This window comes from Hibiscus syriacus, unplaced genomic scaffold (genome assembly GCF_006381635.1).
Source record: "Hibiscus syriacus cultivar Baekdansim isolate YM2019G1 unplaced genomic scaffold, ASM638163v2 tig00111718_pilon, whole genome shotgun sequence".
NCBI classification, from domain to species: Eukaryota; Viridiplantae; Streptophyta; class Magnoliopsida; order Malvales; family Malvaceae; genus Hibiscus; species Hibiscus syriacus.
Window position 1 is genome coordinate 236,243 of NW_024063161.1, and position 22,510 is coordinate 258,752.

Sequence of the window (22,510 nt, forward strand, 5' to 3'; positions counted from 1 at the left end):
TGCAATTGTACGAGGAATTTTCGAATGCAAATATATCTACGATGTACTTTAATGTGCATATAGCGCAGACTTGACTAGAATCATGTGCCTGATATTCTCAGTCAAAATATATTGGGCTATGAATTAAATACAAGAGAAGTACAAATTTATATGACTAGAGTATGGAAAATACAAGTTATATGAATTGAAAAATAACAAGTGATCTACCAAATGCGCAAGTTAATTTAATATCTTGTATATATGAAATAACTTTAAAAAAATTGTTATAAATTTTTGTTATTTTTAATAATTTTATATACTGTGATTTTATAAGACAATTTAGTTACTATTTGGTTTATTAGAATTTGCCTAATGCCTCATTAAGTGAAAACTTAGCGTGTGTGTATTTCATACGTAGGTGCAATATAGGAGGAAAAAATAGAGAGCATGTCAGTATTATTTTTGAGGAATCATTTATGTCACCAGAATCAAAAAGGACATCTTGTCTATTAATTTATTTGGTAGCGACATGTATATTAAAGAAGTTTCTAGTTGCTCTGATTTGAGTTTGTTTGAGATATTTTTGTTTAAGTTAAGAATATTAGTTATTTAAATCATAATTATTTTTTATAGAAACGATTTTCAAATCAAGCAGTTTTCTTACAGTTTTGATTTACGATATGTTACAATATAGAACTGCCAAAATGCTATCTAATTCGGTTTTAATTTTTACATTTAATCTTTGTCTTGTATACGGGTGCTTATATGGGTTAAGGGTGTTATATTTTTATCCATGAGTTTGAGGCTTTTATACCTCATGCCAAACGACGTCGTTTAGGGGAGGGGTGATGTGCGTTTTAGTGCATGGGTCGATCTCAGTTTTAGACATTCATATTTTGTAACATTCCGTTTTAGTCACCAAAAACGAGCTTTCATTTATCTTGTTTCAAACTTTTAATTTTATTACATTTTCATTTTAGTAATAATTTGTTTAATGATGTGATTTAGGTAAATTGCTGATCGTGACTGTTAATTATGTCTTATTGTGTATTAGTTCTTTACCAGTATTATATGTCAAAATATGCTTGATTTACACTTCTGGTCACTGTAACTTCACAATGTATTTATTTTGGTCTTGATTTTGGTTGAATATTCATGAACTAATATGGATTATTAACTTAATAGCTCGTTGCATTATTTTGTTGTTTCGATTTAGTCTATGTATTTTTTTAATTTTTTTTATAAATGGGATATATTAATATATTATTATTATTATTATTTTAAGTGGTATTTTAAATATATATAAAAGTATAGTATTAAATGTGTAGTATATATATATATATATATTTTTGAGAAACTTTATATATGTATTTATAATTGTCCGTCCAGCTCAGTTGGTAGAGCGTAAGACTCTTAATCTTGTGGTCGTTGGATCGAGTCTCACGGTGGGCAATTCATAATGCCTACTACCTTACCTTCCCCTCACCCCCATTATATATGGGAATAAGGTCAGCTAATTTTATATATGTATTTATGTATTAATGAAAAGAGATTTTTTTAAGTATTGTATTATGTACTTATGTAAAAATTTGTTATTATTAATATTATAAAATTATATAAGATTCTTTGTCAATTATTCAACAAACTTATGGAAGACCTCCGAAAACCTAAGGTGTCATTCCGAGAGTTATTAAAATAAAATAATATTAATATTAGTATTTGTTGCTTATTTACATTTATGATTATATTAAGTCAATTAGATATATATCTTATTCATTTTAAATAAATGTGTCATTTCTAAACATTTTCGTATTTCTTATAAAGGAATTATTCTAATAAATAAATATTTATTGTATCTTTTATTTATTTTAGTATCTTGTTAATTTTTTTGTTTACTCATTTGTTTATTACATCATGTGAATATTTCATCCATTTTATATATATCATTTATTATTGTTGCATTAATAAATCACACACTTATTTTCTTGATTTGTTAAATATTCAAAGAAAATGTTGTTTTGCGTCGTACATTAATAGAATTGCATCCAACATAACTGGATTTCAATTTCCGTTAATCCACATAGCAAGAGGCATGATTTTTAAATAAAAACGAGGGAATTAAATCTTTCATCGAATCAAATGTTTGGAGAAAAAGAGATTCACTCATTTTCTCTAATTCATAGAAATAAAAGGATTGTAACTTAAATTTTGAGTTCAAATTTATGAAATTTCATCATTTTAGACAACATATAATTGAAGGTACTAATTTTGGGCGTTGTAGGGGTACTCACCCTTCCCCATGCGTAACTGACTCCCGGATTCTTAAAAAATGAATTTCTAGTTGCATGTAGACCAATTTGTGTCTTTAAAATAATTTTTTAATTTTTTTTTCAGAAGACAATTTTAGGTATTCAATCTTCCTAACCGAAAGCCGATGATGACTCCAAATTTCAAATTAAACGAAAATTCATATTTTCTAAAATAAAGTCAATATTATTTTAAATTCATATATGGAGAAAAAGTACCAGAACCAAAATAACTTGTCTACTGAAGTGCGGGTATGGTTTGAGAGTGCTAGAAAATAACAATGAGATAATATGGCAGGCTATATATTAGGGCTAATGTTGCTACGTAAGATGTTGTAGCTTTAATGCAAGTGTATGTATCGTGTCAAGCAATAAAAGTGGATACATGAGCTGTATCAGATGTCGAACCCAAAATGAGCATTATGTTACAAAAGAGTTATGAAAAGATATTCAAGTTGAAAGAATTAGAAGCAAACTAGTGGCTAAAGATAAAAATCAGATTTAGAAATACCAGACAATGTTACAACATTAGTGAGAGCAATAGGTCAAGGATTGAATAGATTAGAAAGGCATTTGGTAGCTTCTACTACGAGTATGTCATGAACCAAATGTTTATGCATGTAGCAATGATTAATACTAACTAATAGACATAAATCAACTCCCATTAACTCAATCGACTAAACTATTAACAATGCTAGAAATTGGACATCATATATCTCACATGTAAACATGCTTTTCAACAAACCAAAGTTGAACAAAAGTAGTACATCTATTAATGAATTTCATCTCTAAACATCATCAATAAACATCCATGAAGATAATTATATTTTTACAACTATCTTTGAAAGTGTATCGATACAAAACATAAGGTCAAAGCATAAAACCTAATAAAAACATTCCACAAACCACCAAGTTTATATCCCAAGATATTAATTAACATTCAAATCTACTTGCTATTTCCCTATACCTAACGAAGAGCAACAGTAGAAAAGAAATCTTCTTGATTGCCAATGCTATTAATGAAACTACCATCATGAACACACCAAAATATCAGCTCAGGCATCTGTTTTATCGCCAAATGAAAAAAATGTTATGTTCACAGTCTTGCCAATTCTGAGTTATGACATGCATGTACGTGTTTGTGGAGCTGATATACAGAAAACTGCTTTATTCACATCTAAATTGTTTGCATTTTTACCTCTGGATGAAGAACTGTCTTGAAGAGTACAGGAGGCTAAAACACTTGTCTTAGATCCAGATCTAAAGTGCTGGATCCAAGGGCTTGCCACAAGAGAATGCGAGTCATTTGTTTTATGAAGTTGAACTCCAGGTCTTTGGAAATCGACCTTCTTCCAGCAACCGTCTCGAAGAACTTTAAACTACAATACAGATTGGGGACAATCAGCAAATAATATTTTGCTTAGTGAACGTAGAGGAAAACCATCAGTATGAAGAAGCATGATCTAATAGCCTTGATCCTGGCCAGAAGAGGTATAATGTTTTCGCCTTGATGACTCAGGCCTTGATAACTTCTCCTTTTGTGAGTTCGAGCCAAGAAGATTCACAGAATCATACAACTGGTTAACAAAGGATGTTTCCAGATTTCAGGTAACAACGATACAAGTAGCAACGCGAGAACAGAAAGGGAGAAACCGTAGAAATCAAGTTTTGAAGTTTGCAGCTAGATGATAATTCATGTCATTAGAATGTTGCCTCGACTATTTGTTTGCTGGATGGGATTTCCCTGGAAGAAGCGTAATGTGTTAATTCGACTACATTCACTGAGAATTCTAAAAGCCCACCTCCGCATTCCGTTTAGTTTGGCCCTTACAAAATGGTCGTGCCTTCTTACCAGGAGCACAGTAGTGACTACGAAAGCAAAGGCCGAGATTCCATCTGATACAAAAAACAGGCCAGCGAATGGGCGAGGGCCTAAGATTGAGCTTGAGCCTCCGCTTACGGCAGTAGAAGACGAACATGAGTTGTAAGAGTTGAGCAAGTATTCTTCCAATCGCGGCATTTCCCCATTTTCTACCACTATGAGGATTGCCTCTGAAAACTCAAATGCCAAAGCAGAACCTTTCGGAAACACCTATAGCAGAGAAAAAGTATATATTTTACAAAACATGTCTATGGAAAATCGATAGCTAATATCTTTTAATAAAGAAAAAATATTTAAAAGTGCTAAGAATTACAAAGCCAAAACCACCAAGCTTGAAGGTAGGTTCTGCCATGGTGAACCCTTTACAGTACTTAGCGAGAAAGACTTTTGCATGAGGGACAACAAAGAAAGCTGCTTGAATATCTCCATTTCCGAAGGCATCCGGGTAGTCATTAATGGAACTGATTTGCTTGACGTTATTTGGCTTAAAACCCAAGACACTGATCAAATACCTAACACTAAAGGAATTCCCATTACATCCAACAGTTGCATTTGTTCTCAAAAGTGTGTCGATGTCTGGAACAGATGGTTGGAGTTGCGAGATTGTCAACACGGAGGTAAGACTGCAGTGAAACTTGCTGATAGCCTGATATGATTAGAATTGCAAACAACCATGGTGCCAGCACAAATCTGGATAAATTGCTCCTTAGTGGTTCTCCTGCATGTATCATTTGTCAGAGTTCTCTTATGGAGATTAATGGAACATATGGAACACTTTTATGATCTGTTTGTTTGGCTATAATTGGTTTTTTGAAATTTGAATTCTGGAAAATAAATTACATTTTTTGAAGACGTTTTCCAGAAAATATTTTCCGTAAAATGAATTACATTTTTCTGGAAAATGTTTTACGATGTTTGGAATATGTTATTTAAACTTTTTTTTCACTAGTTGATGAATTTTTTAAAATTTATTTATTATAAATATTAAATATAATAAATAATATTATTTATCATAAAACTTAATATTATTATTTTTTAAATATTAAAATAATTTATTTATTATTAAATATTTTTTTATAATTTTATTAATAAAAATATTAATAGTGGTATATTTTATTGAAATAAAAATATTATAAATTATATTAATTATTTATTAAAGTAATAGTGTTATATTATATTTTAAAAATATTAATTAGTATATTTTAAATATCTTTATTAAAATATTATTAGATTATTATATTAATATTAAATATATAAATAATATTATGCATTATTAATAATTTAATATTATTATTTCTATGAAATTAATAAATAATATAAATTTTATTAAAAATTTATTATATATTATTAAAATAAAAATATAATATCTTATCTTATTATAATATAATTGATTATTTTATTATAATATTAAAAATATAATATAATATTATTAGAAATATTAATAAATATATTTTAAATATTTTAATAATTAATATTTTGATTAAAATGATATTAAAATATTTTATTAATATGAAATTCATAAAATAAAATTATTTTGAGTATTCATTATTTAAAATGAAAAGTTTGGAAAATGGCTTACGAAAAATTAGACAATAAGTCTTTTTCTACAAAACACAAAGGAAATTCTGTTGAGCAGGAAAATGTTTTACGTTGACCAACCAGTTTTCCTCCGACCAAACACTAGAAAACATTTTCCGGAAAACGAATTACGTGAAACAAGGGAAAACATTTTCCGAAAAATGAATTACGTGAAACAAACACAGAATTTCGAGAAAATCAATTTCGTAATTAATTTTACGGCAAACAAACATACCCTTACATTAATTTTGACTGAGCTTACTTTGTGCAAAGAATAAAACAGTGACAGAGAACCAAAGCATTGCCCCCAAAGCTCTTGAGATCAGGGTTCTCTGCATGTTCAATCAGCCAAATTACAAATCCTATGAAAGTGTGCATAGCTATAGTTACCAGCCACATTCTCCTTGTAAATGTCTCCAAGAACATCCACCGTTCTTTTGACTTATCCGGGTTTACTGTCACTACCATGATAACTCCGGATTCTAGGTATGGCTGCGAATACTCTGTATACTGATACCGATATGCCATTATTTCTGTATCTCCAACTGCTGCATCTAACCAAAGTTCACATGAATCTATCAGTGTTTCACCAATCACAGTTGAAGATTATAGATAACTATAACATAGAGAAACATTTGAAATATAGCAAGAATAAACCTGACCTTGCTATAGACTTCTTCCACCATGTCATCATAAGATACATAAAACGGAACAAGTTTGTAAGGTAAGTGATAAGGAAGGCGTTTAAGAACGGCTTCGAACACTTCAACTGAAAATCCTGTGACATATGAGCCATTAACGCTTTGGTCGTAACTCACTTTAACAAACAGGTTAAAAGCTCCCCTGGCAGGAACCCCACTTTTCAGTACTTTGTCCTCTCCAAAAGAAGTCCATCCCTTTGGAACAGTTTGTAAGCCGCCAGGCCAATAAAACTGGCCTAATTCATTCATGGTCATGTTTCCAATTCTAGAGTGATCTTCATGTTTCTCGGAGGTTCCTGTGAATCCGAAATCCGGTGACCAAATTGCTACCTCTCTGTAGCTTTTACCCACCACATTAATGATCCCAAAGGTTAGGTATTGCAATAATACGTTGCTTCTGAATCTTATTCTTCCGCTTAGACCTCCAAAATTACTTGATAATAGTTGTTTAAATAATTCATTGGGTGAGGCATTGGCCTGTGATTTGTGCTTGGCTTCTGCAATTGTCCAAGTTGCATCATAAGCTCGCAGGGCATAAATACTTGGGCTAGAATACTCTTCTTCTTTGGCATATCTTGTACCGTAGCTCTTTCGGAATTTTGTTTTGAACCGTCTAAAAGACTTGGTAGAGTCGGCGGAATTGATTCTGCAACCAAGTGACGATCCATACATATCCTTTTTCCATCATTCCTATTTGCTTAGCCTTCTCGAAAAGTGAGATAGCGAACTCTATAGAGGATTGTGCCACTATGAAGGCCCTGTTGCTCTTGCTCCTCCGCTTCCTAAGATCTTTTCCGATGGTATCATCTTGCTCTGAGACAGATGTTGGGGTGGGAAAGTTAAATGATCCTCAATCTCTGAACCAACAACTCTTAGCGAGTCAGAAAGGAGAGTTATGAGTCCAGAACCAGTAGTGAAATCATTATTATCTTGGTAAATTACAGTCACCTTTCGCCATCGGCACTACAACAAATTTATCAATTTATGACGAAATTTCTATATGACGTTGTAAATAACATCACAAAATATATTATAAATGTGACATTTTTTTGTTTTCGTCACATTTAGTGATTTATTATATATTTTTATGATAATTTTAACATTTGTCATTGATTTTCATCACTATATGTTTGGAGCCAAAATTTACCTCCAAAACTTTTTGGTAGGAAACCTTTTTAATGATGTTATAAAATTGTCTCCAACAAAATATAACTATTAGTGACGATTTAGTATTATGATGATATTATTTGAATTAGTGACGTTGCAGATTTGTCACTTATAGGTTGCATTTTGTGGCAATTTGATTCGTCATATTTTTTAAGATATAAAATATAACGTTTTATTTGTGCCACAAATAGGTTTAACATAACAAAAGCAAATATTTGTCACAATCTCTTATCTTTTATATAACAATTTTAAAAGACATCATGAGATTATGTCACTTAATATTTGGCACAAGGAATTAACCAAAAAAATTGTGGAAATTTTTTTAGTGACATCTTAGATATATCACTAATTTAAAATCTTATTCGCGATAAATTCTAATTTTTTTTTATTTTTTTAAATTTATGTATATATATACATAAGATATTTTTTGTTAATACATATATGTACATGTATTTATATGTTCAAGATCTCTTTTACTGTTAAAAAATAATCTTTAGTTGATCATGTTAAAGACGAGTGCTAATAAGATAATCAAATATGTTGTGCCCAAAATTGAGATTAAAATCATTTTTGGGTTTAAATTTGGTTTTTGATATATTAATTCTAAATTTTGGATTGAATTTGAAAGTTTGTAAAGTTTCTATAACCAATTGATAAGTTTTAGAAATGTGAACTATAGACAAATTAAGGAATGAACCTTTAATTTTACCCTTTTGGTTTATATTGAAAAAGTTTTTAAATATATTTATATGTATGCTTAAGTTTAAGAACCTTTTACCATTAATATTTTTTTGATGCCGATTTGCGTCACATACTTAATTTTGTTGGATGAGTCTCTAAATGAAAATTTTCTGCATAGACAAGGGGTCAAACTTGAGACATGCTTAAAAGATATCAACTTGCTTACCACTTGAACCAATATTTTTTAATTAATTGTGTCGAAGTCTATTTACCACGCTTTAAAATCAAGTTTAAAAACTTGGTCATAAGAGCGTAGTAGTAGTAGTAGTATAGTAGTAGTATAGTAGTAGTAGTAAAAATATTTATGGAAATATGTATCTTCAAGGAAATGATCCTGCAAAAAATAAAAGAAAATATATATTATTAAAATTTATTTATGATAATAATAAAATAATAATAAAATCAAATGAAATGACCAACAACATGTTAGTCCAATGTGATGAGCACTAAATTCCTTAAGCAAGGTAAGAGATTTGAATCTTAATAATTGTGAATGGAGCAAATTGGGTTGAGAGGGTTGCCCTTGCCTCTACAGTACCTAATCTCGATTAGTCGATCAATAGATCCAATACTAGTGATTATACCAAAATCAAATGATATGAAATAAAAAAGAGATAAAAATATATTAATCTTTAAAATTGACACTGTAAAAAAGAAAAATAATATGTGAGTGAAAATAAAATAGTAATAATAACAATAATTAAATAAGATAAATACATAAAAATAAATAAAAACACATTAATGTAAGGACCCATATGAAATAAAAAAGAGATAAAAATATATTAATCTTTAAAATTGACACTGTAAAAAAGAAAAATAATATGTGAGTGAAAATAAAATAGTAATAATAACAATAATTAAATAAGATAAATACATAAAAATAAATAAAAACACATTAATGTAAGGACCCATATGTAAAAGAAAATTTATTTGGGTTGCAATAGCAAATAAATTTGACTCAACATGATAGAATTAAGACAAAAATAATAAAACTGAGGACCAAAATTAATATAATCCCAAAGGTTGGATAGCAGCGCGGGTGTCCGTCCTCTGTTGCTCCTTTATATTTCCTCATGCCAAACTAAGAAAAATGAAATTCTCTCAACATCCAACCCTAGCTGTCGATGCTTTTAAGCCCTCTCCGTTGCGCTAAGGTGACTCTACCGGTGATACTTTTTATCAAAATGACCCACAATGCCTTCTCTTCTCTTCCATCCGAACGAATCTTTCGAAACATGAATAAGGACAAGCAAAACTAGATCAGAGCGTTAGTCTCTTCACTCGTTGGATTCACATTGTTCATCTTCGGATGTGATTGAAATCACTCAACGTTCCTCTCTTCGACTTAGGCTCCTTATCTACCATTTTGATTCACCGAAGAAAGCTCTAACCGTCACCAACTTAAGAACCCGAGAAGGTAAGCCTTCCATCTTCTATCCCTTTTGACTTCGTTTTCTTTCCATTTATCCTTCTCAAACTTCTTATTTTCTTTGAATCTGGTGGTATTAGATTTTACTCGATCATGGGTTCTGGGTATGGTCAGGGTCATTGAATTCAAATCTTATGGCTCTAGATTTTCTACATGGGAAAATTCGTGGTCGAAGCCCATGTTTGCTACAGAAGCTTATGAAACTGATGATAAACCAATCGAAATTTATGGTTTTAAAAATTGATGATGCCATTAGTCCATCAGACTACTGAGGTATAATTTCCAAATTGTTTCACCTAGAAGATTACCCTGTTTTGATTGTGTTTTATGGTCTCCCAAAACTTTTTTGTTTGCTCGAGAGAAACATGTTTTACTTATATATTTTTGAACTGTCGAGCCCTCTGTTGGTTGAAGTAGAATGATGGACTCGTGTTATTGGCAATGATTATTTACATCTTTAGTTATTGCCTTCAATCATCAATGGATCAATTTCCATATTCCTCTTAAAAATGTTTTATATTATTTGTCTATAACATTATTTTTATGTAGAATGGTGATTTGAATAATTCAATTTTTTGGCACTCGTTGTGCAGGGTGTTGGCCTGGAAAACTTGGGTAATACATGCTTTATCAATGTTTTGTTATAATGTTTTACTCACACGGTTCCATTTGTTTTGGGTCTTCAATCTTTGAATCATCATGAGAAGTCTTGTGATTGTCTGTTTCTTGTTTAATCCTTGTTCCTTTGTTTTCTTTTGGGGTTTCTCATTGTTTTTGTTTTTGTTTGAATTGTTAGGTGATAATGAGGGCTTCTGTTTACTTTGTGCTCTTCGTCATCATATTGAACTTTCATTGAATTCATCAAGAGTTGTATCGCCTCACAAAAGATTTTACAAATTGAACTGTATCCTTTATTTTTCTATTAGTTGCTTGATTAGTTTATAATTAATCGGTCGTTACATAATATGTGATAAGCATTGAATGATTTTGATTTAAAATTGTTTTTTTTAGTAAATTTTGGTCACTTTATTTCTTTAGTCATTGTAAGAGATTGACACATTTGTTATCAATGTGCTTGGAAATGTGTATTTCTAGTATGGGGAGTGACTAGAAAAATACAGAAATGAAGTATGTTCATAATTGTGATTCTTGACCCTAATGGACTAGGTATTGCATCATTTTTCAAAGATATCAACAGGAAGAAGCTCACGAGTTCCTGCAATGCATGTTACATAGACTTGAAAGCTGTTGACTAAAGCCCAAGAATGATTTGTCCTCTGTTGATTATTTCCTCTGGTCGCCTGGTTAGCAGAGTATAAATGTTACAACTTGATCATGGGTAATTATTGTAATTTGTAAAAGATGTATGTTATTATTGTAATTAATGTGAACCTTCTCCTTTAATGTAATTTATAAAAAGTTGTGGTATCTATTATAACTTATAAAAGGTTTTATCCTTAATTTTAATTTATAAAAAGTTGTCCTTAATTTTAATTTATATAAAGTTTTGTCCTTTTACTAAAATGTTTTGTCCTTTAGTGTAATTTATAAAAGTTGTCCTTAAATGTGATTTATAAAGAGTTGTGTTGTATATTGTAATTTCTAAAAAGTTTAGTCATTTATTGTAATTTTACACTTTTAATTTATTATTAAAAATTATGACAATATTTTTTTGTCACTAATACAATAAAATTATTATATTATTAATGACAATATTAATAATTAGTGAAAAAACTTTATATTATTTGATGACATAATTAATTGTCAATGAATATAATTTATAAGGTGACTTAATACATTAACGTCACTATGTATTCAATAATACGTGACGACAATATATACATCGTCATATTTGACATTTAGTGATACACCTAACGTGACATTCGTTGTGACGTCAAAATTTTACGTCAAAAAATATAAACAGTGATATAAATGTAAGTTTTAATGATGATATTTCATATGCCATAAATAAACACATTTGTTGTAGTGCGGAAATTGTTTACGAAGGCAGCAATGCATTGTATGTTGACGTTGACGTCATTAGCCATTTGGACCAAAAAGGGAAACAGATTTTTCAATAATGTTGAAGCTGTCTCAGGTGATGAAGTTAGTGATATTATAGGCATATCCCTGCCCCCGGACTTTCTGATCTCGGATACTATCGTTGCTTCTTGCGGACTTTCAATAATTGCTTGCACAATTGAGCAATTGTGCAATGCCTTTTTATGGAAGGGTTCAATGGTTCAACTAGGGGTGCTCGTGTTAGTTAAGAGCGAGTTTGTTATCTCAAATGTGAAGGGGGTCTTGGGATTAGATGTATTCTTGAGTGGAATAGAGCATGCATAATGAAATGCTTGTGGTTTCTACTCACCCAGTCCGGGTCTTTTTGGGTAGCGTAGGTCAAAGAATATGTTTTGAAGGGATGCTCGATCTGGAACGGTCCTTTGAAGAATAGCCATAATTAGGCGTGAAAGAAGCAGCTTAAGTTGAAAGATGATTATGGACTTATGGTTAGCGTGGATGGGGGATATCAAGTGATGAGGGTCTACGAAGCTTTTTGGTGCAAGTAGGTTAAGGTTCCCTGGTTCAAAGTTGTTTGGAGACCTATATATTCTTAGGCACTCGTTCATCTCTTGGCTCACTCTCCTTATTCAATTGCCAACTAAGGTTTGTATGCTTCGTTAGGGGGTCATGTTAATCTTTCATATATTCTTTGTAATTCTGACGTGGAGGATAGAGATCACCTTTTTGTTGTTTATAGTTTTTTTAGTCAGATTTGGACTGGAATTCAACAAGTGCTTCGTATTGGATTACATGCGTGTTGCCGGTTGGATATGGTGAGACGGATTCAAACTCAGGGTTGTGGTGAGCCTTTGAAAGCTACTATTATTCGAACAACTTGGTATTGTTATCTCTCTTTTGTTTGGCATGAGAGAAATAATATATTACACGGGGATGTAGATTGGAGGTTGATGGTATTATCATGCAGGTGAATTTTACTAATCGATGAGGGTCGAAGTGGCGTATAAGGGTTACTTCCTCTTCCTTTGTGCTTAATGCAAAATGATATCTATAAATATATAAAAATAATTTAATAACATTTATGAAATTCCTATCACAAATAACATTACAGTGAAAAGCAAATAGAAAGAAAAGATTGTGATTATTTAGGTGTGAATATGACTTTGGAAAATACGATTTATTTTTTATGTTTAACATATAAAAAATAAAAAAATTGAAATAATTAGTCTTAATTAAAACATATTAATTATAATGTAATTGACGAAGTGAAATCTAAAAAAAATCAAATTAAATATGATTGCTCAAATTCTAACTAAAATACTTATTCTTATAAATAATAATATCAATTTATAATTTATAATTATTAGCACATCATATAGCTTTATCATATATATTATATTATATATTTACAACATTATTTTTTTGAATCATAATTTTTTTTATTATTACGAAAAAGGATAAACATCACACAATCATAATGTTTAGACGAAAGTACCCCTAATTCCACTCCTGCTCATTGCACCTTTTTAAGTATTTAACCCATGTCGGCGCTATCCAACCAATAATGCCACTACAATCCAAAACCATAAAAATGCAAGGCTAGCACCATCACCTTAGAACGCAACGTGGACGGTTCATATCACCCCATTTTTCAACTTCTTATTGGCCACATCTCAAACCCCTTTCTTATTGGTCCACGCCTCCCTAATCACCTGGCCCACTAAAATTATTTAAAACACTCTTGCAAGAAAAACATATATATTTAGGGTTAAAAATGTATTAGATGTTCCTGTAATTAAAAAAAATCTATATATACTCATATTATTTTTATTTTAATATGATTATTTAACTCAAAAAATAAATTTAATATGTTTTATTGACTAATATTTTTGTGTCGTTGATTATTACAGTATTGATGTGACAGGTCAAGATATTGACACAATGATTCATAATATTTTTGTAATAATTTATTTGTTATGTTTGACTTATATATCAATTTAACTCAATATTATATCATATGACACGTTATTAATCACCGTGGATGTTAATATTGTGGACTATCACATCAATACAATAAACTGTTAGAACAATACTGTAATAATTAATGATAAAAAATTAATTAAAAGATTATATTAAATTTATTTTTTGAGTTAAAATATTTTATTAAGAGAAAAATAATATAAATGTTGATTTTTTTAAAATATGTTTTTTCTAAGAAAAAAAAAGAACAAAGGGACACTTGGCGCTTCCGCAAAAGCAATATCTCGCGAAACAGAAGAAGGAACCAATCGCTGTCCGACGAAGCAACCAGAATCACAAAAAATATTAAACCAACAAAAAGAAGGTGAAAAATATATATATTTTTAATGTCTCTCATCTTCTCTAACTTTAGCTCCTTTGTTTGCTGATCTCTCTAGCTCCTGCCCATTCTTCTCTTTGCTCTGTTTGTTTTCATTTGTTTAGAAAATGGGTAACATTTTTTGGATAATAATCAACTAATTTGTATTATCTGATTTTGTTCTCTTCAATTATCTATCCGGCCTGTGAAATTTTAATGCCTTCTTACCCCGGAGAAAAAGGTTATGTTTTCCTTAGCTCAGATCTTCAACTTTCTGATTGTTGAGAACTTGTATTTTCTTTTACACATTTAAATGATAGGTGTTACTAACAAATAAGAAAGAGTTGGTTTTTTACCTCCATTTTTATGTTAGCTTCTTTCTTCGATGTTCATGCTTTTGATTGTTTTCCTTAGTTAAAAAGTTCCTGTATAGATCTTGATTTCTGGTGGTTTTATTTATAAATGTGAACTTCAAAAAACATAGAAATTTACGAACCTTCAAATTGTGTGGATTTTATCTGTTTTGCTTTCGTTGAAGTGATAGCAAATACTTTTATAACCTAAGTTATTTTTACACTGTTTTATACTTATTTTAATGGGGACTAACATGAACTTCAAGAACTTTGAAAGCAACCTTTACGGCGGCGAAAATAAACCGCCGGGGATTAACCCGTTAACTAGACAGTCATCAATTTATTCTCTAACCTTTGATGAGTTTCAAAGCACCATGGGTGGAATAGGAAAAGATTTCGGTTCCATGAACATGGATGAGCTGTTGAAGAACATTTGGAGTGCTGAAGAAACTCAAACAATGTCTTCTTCCGGTGGCGCTGTAGAAGGAAATGGAGGGTTACATAGGCAAGGGTCTTTGACTCTGCCAAGAACACTTAGCCAGAAAACTGTTGATGAAGTTTGGAATGATATTTCAAGGGAGAATTCGTTAAGGAAAGACGGTATTGGAACTGGAGGCACTAATAATATGCCACAAAGGCAGCAGACTTTAGGAGAGATGACTTTGGAGGAGTTTTTGGTGAGGGCTGGTGTGGTAAGAGAAGATGCTCAATTGGCTGGGAAGTTTAACAATGGGGGATTCTTTGGTGGGAATAATACTGGTTTTGAAATTGGGTTTCAACAAGGTGGTAAAGGTCCAAATTTGATGGGGAATAGGATTCCTGAAGGTGGTAATAATATTGGTATCCAGGCTTCCAATTTGCCTTCCAATGTTTCTGGAGTTAGATCAAACCAACACCAGTTGGCTCAGCAGCAACAACAACTAATTTTTCCTAAGCAAACTGGTGTAGTAGGGTATGGAGCTCAGATGCCTTTACAAAGTGGTGGTCAGTTGGAGAGTCCTGGAATTCGGGGTGGCAATCATGGGATTGGGGATCAGGGAATAAGTAATGGTCTGATTCAGGCTGGTGGAGGGGTGGGGATGGTTGGTTTAGGAGGGCCACTCAGTGTTGTGACCAGATCGCCTGGGAACCAGCTTTCATTTGATGGTATTGGGAAGAGCAGTGGAGATACTTCCTCAGTTTCCCCAGTTCCTTGTGTGTTTAATGGAAGCTTCAGGGGTAGGAAATACAGTGCGGTGGAAAAGGTTGTTGAGAGGAGGCAAAGGAGAATGATAAAGAACAGAGAATCAGCGGCAAGATCACGTGCTCGCAAGCAGGTGAATATACTTTTTGATTTACTCAAATTTGTTTAACCTTCCTTCTTAGCTGTTATTTGTTCCTCATAGTGTAAAGTTCAGTATATATGCATTATTATCATATGTGAACTTAACATCTTTAAATGTTATCAGTCATCTCATTTGATGTTTTCTCATGGCTACCGAGTGAAACTTCTGTTTAAATTTATATGCATTTCGAGTCAATTAAGATTTAAGAACTAACCTAGAGCACATTAAGTTCCATGTTGAGAAATCAAAATTAGATTGTAGTGCCAAGAAATCTCAATAGACTTTCTACACTGTCTTTTGATGAGCCTTTTGAGGAACACCTTCCCACCCGGTTTCATTTTGTTGTAGTCTAATGAGTTTTATCAGCCATTGACCTTCTGCTAATATTATGTGTGACTTGGTTCATTCCAAAACTTCATGGAAGTTCTATGCTGCAGTATGGTAATTTTGATAGTGATTTGATATGACAAGAGAAAGATTTTGGGAAGTCCAGGTCATGGGAATTTATAAAGATCCTTGTCACCAGGTAATGGAGCATTTGTTAACACGATGAGAAGTTTGAAGTTGTGTGTCGTATAAGAATCTATAAAACCATTGATTGAGGTTTACATTCTTGACCGTGTGAATTTTGTTATAACTATATCAATCAAAACAGTTTATATCCCATGGTTCGTCACGGATATCTGCTTCGAAGTTTCTTATGGTTTTTGCTTCTCTGTCAGGCTTATACAATGGAACTGGAAGCAGAGGTTGCGAAGCTAAAAGAGGTGAACCAAGTATTGCGGAAGAAACATGTATGTTCTCCATCTTCTTCATTTGTACACCATGTTTCTTATTGTTGGCTTATGGCAAACAGCTGCTTACATTCTCATTGTCTGTACTTTGGTTGCTGCAGGCAGAACTCCTGGAAATGCAGAAAAATCAGGTAAAGAGAAGTTGTCTCTTTTTTTATTTATTTGCTAAAAACTTGATGTATTCCCTCCTCGAACATCAAGAGGCATCATCATATGGCATGCATCTTCCAGTGTTTTCGTAAGCCTCATTTTCTAGGAATTTAGAGTTGTGTCCTCATGTCTAGAATTCACAGAGCTTTTCTGTTTCTATTCCATCTGAGCATGGGGACAGGCTCGGGGACTCTTTAATCTGGTTACTTTTGCCTGGAAAGTTTGAGGGTGTTCCAAGTTCATTTTTGGTAGCGCTCTTTAACACTTGACTTGCACTATGTACTCTCTAGTTGACTACTTACTTACTACGGGCGTTTTTTAATCTGCACAGTGCAACTCCATCTTTTTTCTTTTGACCTATTCACTGTTACATTTTTCTTTATTTTTTTTAGTAACGTGCTTAAAACTTGGCACTTTTGAAAGTTAAATATTCTAAATCAAGATTCAATTTTCTTGATTGATTGTCACAGGTCATGGAGAGGATGAACACGCAAGAAGCAGCTAAGAAGAGATGTTTACGTAGAACTCAGACTGGTCCATGGTGAACGTGGAAGGGCTTCAACTTCTGTTTCTTAGTTAAAATTATGCTCGGCAGGCGGTTGCACAATGCACATAGTTAGATATCGATGATAGTTAAAACTAGTGCAGTGAGAATTAGAATCTTGCAATATTTGTAATTTCCTTTTATGAATATGGCTCATTTAGTTGCACCATGTGTAAATTTCCGAGTCTTAGAGTTCCTCACCATCACCATTAAACGAATTAGTTTTTGTTGGTTCATTTAGTCAATGTTATTCTCATATCTAATCGATATATTTTTTTACTTAAATCAAAGGATAGCGCTACGCATATTTGCTTAAACTATTTACCCTTAAACCATCAAGTCTCTTGGTAAACATAACCAACGAAAATGCCCAATCTTAGTGTTTTAAGCCATTGATTGTTCAATGCAGAGATACATGCCAGGAAAAAATAAATAAATGAAGACGTCAATCGGCATATAGCTTTAGGTAACACGCCCACTCATAATTTCACAAGTCAAGCCCTGAATACGAAAACCAATGAAAACAGCAGGGCATCGGCTCCCAAGGCCATCGTCATTTGATCTTAATGCAACTCCATGAATCAAAGACTGAGCCACTTGCCCTCTTCATTTTCTGTTTTAGTTTAGCAAGTTATCTTCACTGGTAGGATCACTGTTTTTGCTGCACAAAGGTTTATTCCGGACCCTTTCTTGGTCAAAGATTCATCTCCATGTTACTTCTCTGGCAGCTCAGCAAAATAATATCAAAACTCCATTCCTAAAAGGGATAGCCAGTAGTGCATTCCATGTCCTTCTAGGATATCATTTTCCTACGATCCCTCCCTCTGTATGATCTGGGAGCAGCCTACCACTAACAGGTTTACACAATCCAACATCTATCACAGAACTAGTCTTCCTCTTGTCTGAGGATGGAGTTGCCTCATCCATATAATAGTCAAACAACATAGCAGGACAGTATATTTGATGTGATAATGTATGGTTTTCATCACCCGGGGGTACCATCTTTAACATATGAAGATTTACCTGCACGATGCAACCATAGAATGAGAATTTGCTGCACATGCTTGGGAAAGATGGTAGTAACATTAAGCTCTCAGGAGATGCAATTTAAGTAAGTCCAGAGAATACTAATGAATTGATGGAACTCAACCATCAACAGTTCATCATTGTTACCACTCAAACAAAAGGGCTAAAACTACTCTACTGCATTTAATAAACCTTTTATCATTTCCCATTACCTATGCTTCATGTAATGTCATAACATTGACTATTCCTAGAGAAAATTCAACAAATCACTATCCGAGATAGCTACTTCAGAAATACTAGTGGCATACCTCGGCTTCCATAGCACGAAATTCATTATGCCGCCCAGAACAGTCATTCTCAGAAGAATTTCTCCAACTGAGTAAAGATTCACTGTAAACAACAGAGGTCTAAGAGGGTACTCCATACTGATCTTAATCTGCAACAGTTCAATTTGGTGTGTAAGGTTTCCATCTTTAATGAACATAATAAAACAAAACAAAGTAATTATTGACACCTTGGCTTCTAGTTTCATATTCTGCCCACTTGTGACCATTTTCCTTGTTAAATGAAGAATAAATTCCTTGTTACCATAGTCAACACATGATTTTTCAACTATTTCATAGCACTGAGTAGAAGAGTTTTCAGTCTCTGTCTCTAGAGGCTCATCCAGTTCACTAAACGTCTCTAGCATGAAGACATAATCATCATCATGCTTTTTGTAACTTTTCCCTTGCTGGCTGGGGACAAAATGCTCTTTGAAATCAAAGCCAACTGCTTGGAATGGTTAAGACTAGATCCCTTCAGTGGAGAAAGTTTAGTATCAATCGTCGCAGATGGGGCTGAAAGTAAAGATGGGAGCTCCCCATCTTCCCTAAAACCTTCCAGCTCTTCCTTCGTGATACAAGATCTTCCATCTATATCATCCATAGGTTCTTGAACTGGTGCTGTCAATAACAGGTTGAGAAGAATCCTCATTGACTTCGGATCCTACAGATGACCAACTATGCAAATTGCACAAGGGAGCATGCAAGGCCCATGGAACACTTTACAATTCAGAGCAGGCCATTTAAGCTTCATAAGTGAATCAAGCTGTTTCCTATAATTCAATAAAAGAATTCTAGATTTTCAAAAAAAAAAAAAAAAACTACCAAACTGAAGACAAAACAAGCTAAGAGCAATCCAATATGGAAAAAACAAATATATTCCCACACACAAGTTGCGGCTAAGGCAGAGAGATTTTTTTTTACTAAAACCAAAAATTAGGAATTATATATCATAAAGATTTGACCACATTGTGGAATTCACTCCTATTTGCTTTCTTATTGTTTTCTTCAAGATCCAAACTCCAAACATACAGGACAGTGACTCACGCAAGAGCCAGTTCTGCTTTTATCCGTGCTCGGATTCTCTCAACGACTGTCTGCACTTGGTTCTGCTGGCGGTACAATGCAAGACCAGAGATAACAGCATCGCTTTTGGTTTCACTGTTTGGAGCTTCATGGCTATTAAGCAATGGTGAAACCTCCGGTAAGAAATCAATTCCTGCCAAATGCTGGGCCCACTTGTACGGACGTGAAGTTCTGTTTTCATCAAATGAAGCACCATCACCAATGAAAAGCTTGGCTGACTGCAATACAACTCAGAACAGTTATTATTACATGAAAAGGAAAACTTGACAAAAAAGGCCAAGGTGAAGGTGGAAGCAATGTACATAATAGATGCAAACCTGGTGAGGCAGATCACGGCCAGTGTCATCAGGAAATAAATTGCAGAGGATGTTATACTCAGGTCCTTCAGTTGATCCATCAATCCCAACACAAACAACATTCATCTTTAACAGGTATTCAAACTTCAAAGTGACAAGTTTTGCTGATCCAGGATCAGATGCCTCATCATCATATATGTGAAGGATAATTTTCAGAGGATGAACTTGATAGACTCCCGCATGGTCAATAGCCTCCATACGAAGAACCCTCTTTGGCTGTTTTCTCCTTCTCTGTCCATTATCTTCCTCATCTGGTACGTCATCCTCCAACCTTGAGCTCTCTAAGCTAGTAGATAAACCTGGCAATAATTGAAAATCGTACTCACTTCAATTTTTTTTGTCAAAAGAAAAAAAGATTCAAGTAATTTGCTAGCCCAGAGCAGGTTAGAGCCGAGTTAAGAAGATAAACTGAAGTAAAATACAAACAAAAAAAACATCATAAAGAAAATTCTTTGCAGAAATAAACCTAACACAATAAAGTTCATTTCACTAGCAACCATAGTTTTCAACTTGATTGTTTATGTGCATTTCTACCAGCCTACTTGTCCATTGTCTTGTAATAAAGGGAATAACTTTAAAGTAACATCCGAAGAGCTATAAACTATTGCACTATGCACAGTTGCACACAACCAGAAGGAAGACCAGCATAACTCACCATTTTCTTTATTTGCTTGCTGGCGGGCAAAAGCCTGAGCATCCTTCATACTTCCTATGATCTCCAGATCAATATCTTCACCAAATGCTTCCTTCTGTGCCATGAACTGTGAGTACATCACATAGAGTGGAGGTGGAAGAAGCTCAGCCGAATGATGCAGCTTCAGTTTCTTTGTATGCAAAACACCCAATTGATTCTGAACAGGCAACGATGCTTTCTTAAGGGATTTGAGGTGTGATGGCAGACTTGATAGAAACTTCTTCCGATTAGCTATTGTCTCCAGAAGGCTTTTCTTTCGTTGTTCCAATCTTTCTATAAGTTTGCATAGATCTTTCCTCTGAGACAAATCATATGCAAACATAAGCTTAGCTACGCATTTTTACCATAATTCCTTTAAACACATTATATGTTGTTCTAAACACGAATAAGGTGTAGAAAAGATTCAATTCCCATAAAATTTAAAATTATATAAATAAAATATTATGTTTATCTATTCAACTTAGATTTAGTCAGTAATTTACCTGGAATAACTCATAATTAAGTCTCTTAAGCATCAAATTATGTGAGCTATCCTCAGACAAATTCGAACCCTTAATATCTTCAGGGGCGTCGCCAAAAAACTCTTCCTCGGGCACAAGCTCTATATCAGGATACTTAGATTTGAAATCCTTGCAAGTTTTTATAGCTTTCAAATAATGACTCTTCTCGTACATTAAATTGTGATGCTGCAGCGTCGTAAAATCCACCGGCGCCTTCGCACGTTCTGTCTCCGCTTTCACTTTGTCTTCCTCCAACAGTATGCTACGATTCACCTGAAAGAAAAAATAAACAATAAAATTAAAACACGAGATTTCAATTTCAATTTGTTTCCCTTTTTCGATTGATAAATAGTTCTCCTAAAGAGTACCTGGCGGAGATTGACGAAGTTGAGGAACATTTGCGTGACTTGTTCTCTGAGTTCAGATTTTGTTTTGTTTTCCTTTTTGACTGAGAGGATTTTAGCGACGACCTCTTCGACCGAGGCTTTGGTTTCTTTGAGCATGTCGTAAGGAGATTTCTCTGGCTTGCGCGGCAGAGCTGGTGACTGTGATCTCACATCGACCACCATTTCCTCCTGTATCTCTCCGCCCTCCATCTTCTTGCCTCCCCTATCTGTTTCGGACCAATCTCCAACAACGAACCCCCAGCAAAGTTCAGCTCCGACTTCAATTTGGATGAAACGGCGACCCTTTAATCTATTTCGGCCTTTCTTTCTTTCATTGCGTTAGGGTTTGGGTATGTTAAAACGGCCCCCCGTAGCCCAACTTTTAAGCCCCACAATCCAAACAAAGGGTAAGTTGCATAATTGATTACTGAACTTTCTTCTCCCTACTTTGATCTCTGTATTTTAAAATTTTTTAATTTAATAATTAAACTTTACACATTAAATTTTGTTGATTACTCTTTTTTTAACTCTGTTATAACATGATATTTTTTTATTAATTTTTAGGGTAAACTATAGAGTTTGTCATTTTTATTTTTATTTATAAACGTATTTTTTATAAACATATGATCACTCATTTCAGAAAAATTAATACATTGTCACTTTTGTTTCAGGTTAATGACTTAGCACCTTAATAAAAGGGTTAAATTTTATTTTAACCCTTGAATTTTAAGTAAAATATTAATTATGAGTCTTTTTATAAATTAAAAGCATTTTAGGGACAATTTTTCAATTACTCCTTTTTTTTTTCTTTTCTTCAATCTGCCAATTGC

At 33.0% G+C, this 22,510-nt stretch overlaps 2 protein-coding genes, 1 long non-coding RNA gene and 2 pseudogenes across 5 annotated transcripts; 2 read left to right on the forward strand and 3 right to left on the reverse strand.

Annotated features, from left to right (window-relative positions):
* Window positions 1-3,369: 3,369 nt before the first annotated feature.
* On the reverse strand, window positions 3,370-3,889 carry LOC120168277 (cold-regulated protein 27-like; the record flags this gene model as incomplete). The annotated part of the gene is made up of 2 exons (XM_039177059.1): window positions 3,370-3,664; window positions 3,764-3,889. Coding segments are annotated over 2 exons (387 nt in total), but the record flags the coding sequence as incomplete, so codon positions are not given.
* An 89-nt stretch (window positions 3,890-3,978) lies between these two features.
* Window positions 3,979-14,505, reverse strand: LOC120168279 (annotated as a pseudogene).
* Window positions 9,785-11,139, forward strand: LOC120168262. Its single transcript, XR_005520122.1, has 3 exons — window positions 9,785-10,500; window positions 10,580-10,687; window positions 10,951-11,139. It is a non-coding gene; the product is annotated as an uncharacterized LOC120168262 (long non-coding RNA).
* On the forward strand, window positions 14,026-18,479 carry LOC120168260 (bZIP transcription factor 23-like). 3 transcript variants are annotated; one of them, XM_039177044.1, is made up of 5 exons: window positions 14,026-14,129; window positions 14,731-15,812; window positions 16,544-16,615; window positions 16,717-16,746; window positions 17,233-17,388. In XM_039177044.1, the coding sequence occupies exons 2-5, from the start codon at window positions 14,739-14,741 to the stop codon at window positions 17,308-17,310; spliced, it is 1,254 nt and encodes a 417-aa protein (XP_039032975.1). In that variant the 5' UTR covers window positions 14,026-14,129; window positions 14,731-14,738; the 3' UTR covers window positions 17,311-17,388. The 3 variants fall into 3 exon arrangements, with proteins under 3 accessions (XP_039032975.1, XP_039032976.1, XP_039032977.1); XM_039177045.1 differs by having other exon boundaries at window positions 17,236-17,388; XM_039177046.1 differs by lacking the exons at window positions 16,544-16,615; window positions 16,717-16,746; window positions 17,233-17,388 and adding exons at window positions 17,551-17,555; window positions 18,469-18,479 and having other exon boundaries at window positions 14,731-15,863.
* Window positions 17,602-22,054, reverse strand: LOC120168261 (annotated as a pseudogene).
* Window positions 22,055-22,510: the final 456 nt, after the last annotated feature.